The sequence below is a fragment of the Eucalyptus grandis genome, chromosome 3 (genome assembly GCF_016545825.1).
Source record: "Eucalyptus grandis isolate ANBG69807.140 chromosome 3, ASM1654582v1, whole genome shotgun sequence".
NCBI lineage: Eukaryota > Viridiplantae > Streptophyta > Magnoliopsida > Myrtales > Myrtaceae > Eucalyptus > Eucalyptus grandis.
This window is the reverse complement of record NC_052614.1, coordinates 69528826-69533259: the sequence shown is the minus strand read 5'-3', so window position 1 is coordinate 69533259 and position 4434 is coordinate 69528826. Positions and strand designations below refer to the sequence as shown.

The following is a 4434-nucleotide window of genomic DNA, read 5'->3' as shown; positions in this document are numbered from 1 at the left end:
ATGCATCTAAAGATAGAAGAGTGCAGTATCGATGTCGAATATCAACTGCACAAGTACTCCTCAATGCCAACTTTAAGGGTAAGCCAGGACATTATCAAGTTTTCTGGAGATGAAAATCCAGTAATACCAACAGTTGCTGAGAAGAAGATGAAATCAACAGCAGAAGAAAAAGATTAATTTATTTGTTTCTAAAATAATAAATGTGAGCTTGGACAGTTCCACAAAATTGAAACCCCCAAACTCAATTGTACAAATAAATAAGGAATACACTAGATCATTCCATTGTGAAAAAAGCTCGCATTCTAGGCCCGAAAGCGGCACAACAATTGTCAGTGACTCAAGCAAAGTCTATGCTCAAGCATTTAGATCCTCGAACAAAATCACGACCATTGCACCCACAAATATGCCTTTGAATAGACAAACATCCAGAATACAAGTTTAGCTTCAGGTTGTCGTCTTTGCGGCCAATACACGCAACCGAGCATTATTTGGCAGACATAGGAAAGTGCAGGTATTGCTCCCCAAAATAAGAAAGTACTGCTCCACCAACGCTTTCAAATCAGAGTATCTTATCTTAATTTCTGTTTCAAACATATCTTCACAAATACAAAAATGAAATTGTGCCATTAAACGAATTTCTATTTCAAACATATTTTCACGAATATAAAAATAATTATGACCAGAAATAAAATGGTTATTATGCGTGCCATAATAATTGTCTAGCCCATTTGTGGGCTTAAGAACAGCCCAAAACGGGCCTCCATGATCCTAGTATGACCCCACATTAATCATTGAAAATCACTAATTTACAAAATACAAATGCCAAAACGAACCAAGAAATACAAAAGAACTTGAATTGATACAAAATTTATAAGCGAACTATATGTTATTAAAAAAAAAAATCAGTACCACACGAGTTATAATTAAAGCGATCAAGATCAAAACAAAGCAAGTTATAATAATGATCGGAAGCATACTAATGGAATACGATGGGTCCAAATGAAACATGGAGAATTCTAACTCGAATTAGAATTGGCTCAAACGACGAATCATGCCGCACTCTCGGTTTGAGGTTGCAAAAGCACTTAGGGGTCGAACACCTGGACCAAATTGAGAAGATGGTTAACAACTACTAACAGTAGATTGTCTGCCATCATAAATCAATAAATCATGATTTTATAGATGACTTACAGGTTGGTAAAGTCTTAGAAAAGATGGGAAGTTACTGGCGAGGAATCCGTCGAAGAGTTAAGACACCAAATTGAAAAGATTTGGTAACCATCCAAACTTAGAAAAGATGGGAAGTTACTGGTGAGGAATCCGTCAAAAAGTTAAGGCACTATTTGGTAACCATCCAAACAGATTTTTCGATTTTTTTTCCCGAAATCAGTTTGGGTAACCATCCAAACGGTGTCTTATTCTGATTTTCTGAATTGGGACGTTTGGTAAAAATTTTGTTCTTGAGAATAAATTTGTTCCCAGAATCTAGGGATGAGAATCAAGAATAATAAAAAAAAAGTTTATTCTTGTTTCGGGAACAAAATTGAGAATCAAAACTCTTCTTCTTCTATTTTCTTCTTCTTCATCGACCGCCATCCCACGTCCGCCGCCCGCCGCCATCCGTCACCACCCACTGCTGTTCGCCGCTGCCGCCTCCGGTCACCAGCAACCGATCCAGTAAGCTCACCAGGCTAGGGCAAGGTCCGGCGAGCTCACCGGTGGCCAGGCGAGCCTCGCCCAACAGCCGGTGAGGCCGAGCCGACGAGGGCCAACGACCGACTTGAAGAAGAATTAGAATATGAGAAAAAAAAAAAAAAAAAAAGGAAAAAAGGAAAAAAAGAAAAGAAAAAAAATGAAAACATTATAAAAATTATTTAAAAATTAAAATAAATTGATTTGGAATAGAATCAATGAACATGGTATCAAATGCAATTTTATTCCAGAATCAGAAATTTTGTACGCTTACCAAATGCGTTCTTTTACTTAGAATCGTTCAGGGAACGAATAAAAAATAATCATTTCGATCGAATTTGTTTCCAAGAATGAATCGTTACCAAACACATCATCTAGGCCCTTATTTTAAAAAAACTAAATATATTGTATGAACATAAATTTAATTATAAAATTTTTAATTTTATCAATTTAGTCACTATATTTGCATAAATTCTATTATAGTATTTTTGGCAATTTTCGTCAAAATCGCTGACTTGATAGTGTACCATGTAAAATGGCCGGCGATGACTAGACAATTACGTCAGCGATTTCCGACAAAAATCAATTGAAAAGACTATATTAGAATCTCACACAAAGGTTTATGACTAAACTGACAAAATTGAAAAGTTTAAAAATGAATTAACATATGTATAATAGGTTCGGGACTGATTGGATAATTTTCCTCTCACTTTCCTCAGTCAACTTGCAAAAAAAAAATAAAAAAAATAAAGAATAGATAAAAGAATCGTTAATGAGGAAGCTCATGTGTCTTGATGTAATGAATTCGGAAGAGTCAGGCAAAGGCCTCTGTTTGCAGCATGCAAGAATCCTAGGGCGACATAGTATGCAATGAGGCGAGAGTTAAAATAGACAGATTCATCGTTAGGAAGCGCAGTTACATTATACTAGCTCTCAATAGTGGCATTTACCAGTGATGTCCTCGTGTCCAGCGACGAAGATAAACATAGCAAGCGATCTCACGCAACCATCTTGCGTGAAATTTAAGGATCAACATGCATTGGTGCACTATGGAGAAGTCAACGAGCAGCTGATTTGTTAGGCCCTCTCTTCTAGTGACTTCTCTTTATTTTATGAGTTACTATTTGGTCACGGACGGTGTTAAAAACATCGTTACACTAATTTCATTAATAAGTGAAATTTTCCATTTCGTGACTGCTCATGTAGAAAACATTTTAGGCCCATGGTATGCCTTGTATAAATCATTACTTAATTTCCTATAAACTCCGAAAGAAACAGGCTCAACAAAGTAGAAAGAAAAAATTTATTTTTAATGTTAATACTACGAAAAACTTCAAACTTATACACATGTTAATCTCTTATGTCACCTGGTAATTTCTTCTTCTCGCATTAGACTTGAATTACAAGATTCAATAATTTCCCACATCATTTCTTAACAAATAGTTCACCCTCTAATATAACTTGATTATAAAATATGTCTAAGACCTTGGATTAATGTTGAGAATGTACTTCATTAATTTTCCTTAATCCAAAAAAATAGTGCAACTTCCAGACGAGGTCTCATCTCAACTTATAGATTTGAGCTCTTTTGGAATTTGAAACCTTTCGATTTCCTTTCAATTTCAACATGATATTCAAGACTTCTTATTGGACACAAGGTACAAAGTGGATGGCACGATAATGCTCGTACGAAGAGGAGATGATTTAAGCACGAGCAAACAATCCAAAGGCGGGATTGATGGTGGTGAAGCCTCCATCCACCGCTAGATTCTGGCCACTGACGTACTTGGACTCATCACTCCCCAGATACAGAGCAGCCTTCGCAACATCTTCTTCCTGTAGACTCACCCCATCCAAGTTAGAATACACTCGGACTCCTGAACTCTCGTCGACTTTGAAGAACTCCTTTGTCAATGGCGTCAGAATGAAATAAGGCGAGACACAGTTCACACGAATTCCATATCGCCCGAGCTCTGCGGCCACGTTCCTCGTGAGCCCCACGACAGCATGCTTGGAGCTGGTGTACGCGTGGGACGCGACCCCGCCCACGCTCGAGCTGACGCTCCCCGACATTGATGATGCTTCCGCTCCGTGACGGGATCATGGCTCGAGCAGCGTGCTTGGTCCCTAAGAAGACGCCCGTCAAGTTCACGCTGATCACCCTCTCGAAGTCGGCCTTGTCATTGTCTAATATGTTGGCCTTAGGCGGGTCGCTGATCGCAGCATTGTTCACCATTATGTCCAGCTTTCCAAACTTGTCGACCGCAGTGGCAATAGCGTTTTCAACATCGGACTCGATTGATACATCGCAATGCACAAAGGATGCGGTTTCGGCACCCAGATCCTTGCACACCGACTTGCCCAAGTCGTCGCGAATGTCGGCTATAATGACTTTAGCCCCATGCTTCGAGAAGAGCCTCGCGGTCGATTCTCCTATGCCGCCCGCCCCACCTGTGATCACTGCCACCTTTCCCTCCAGTCTGCAAAACCTTGTGTTAATGAGCCACACAATCTAGTTTTACATGAACAAAAGAAACGAAAACGAGAGCATTTCCAGCTTTGATGAGCAAAGCTCTACTCTTAAACGTAATTTCCAACATCCTTAAATCGCACGCACATTGCCAAAGCCACATGAATGACAAATTTTCCCATCGTTTAGAAAATAATCTATTTGGACGTAAGTCCGAGAGCAAAAGAGCAATACCTTCGTGCTTCCCGGGGGAGGAGTGTTGTGGTCGCCAT

At 39.3% G+C, this 4434-nt stretch overlaps 1 protein-coding gene across 1 annotated transcript; it reads right to left on the bottom strand.

The window, feature by feature from the left end:
- Nucleotides 1–3396: 3396 nt before the first annotated feature.
- LOC104438621 (secoisolariciresinol dehydrogenase) lies at nt 3397–4434 on the bottom strand. The gene is given in 3 exon segments (XM_010051818.3): nt 3397–3762; nt 3764–4172; nt 4397–4434. Coding segments are annotated over 3 exon segments (813 nt in total).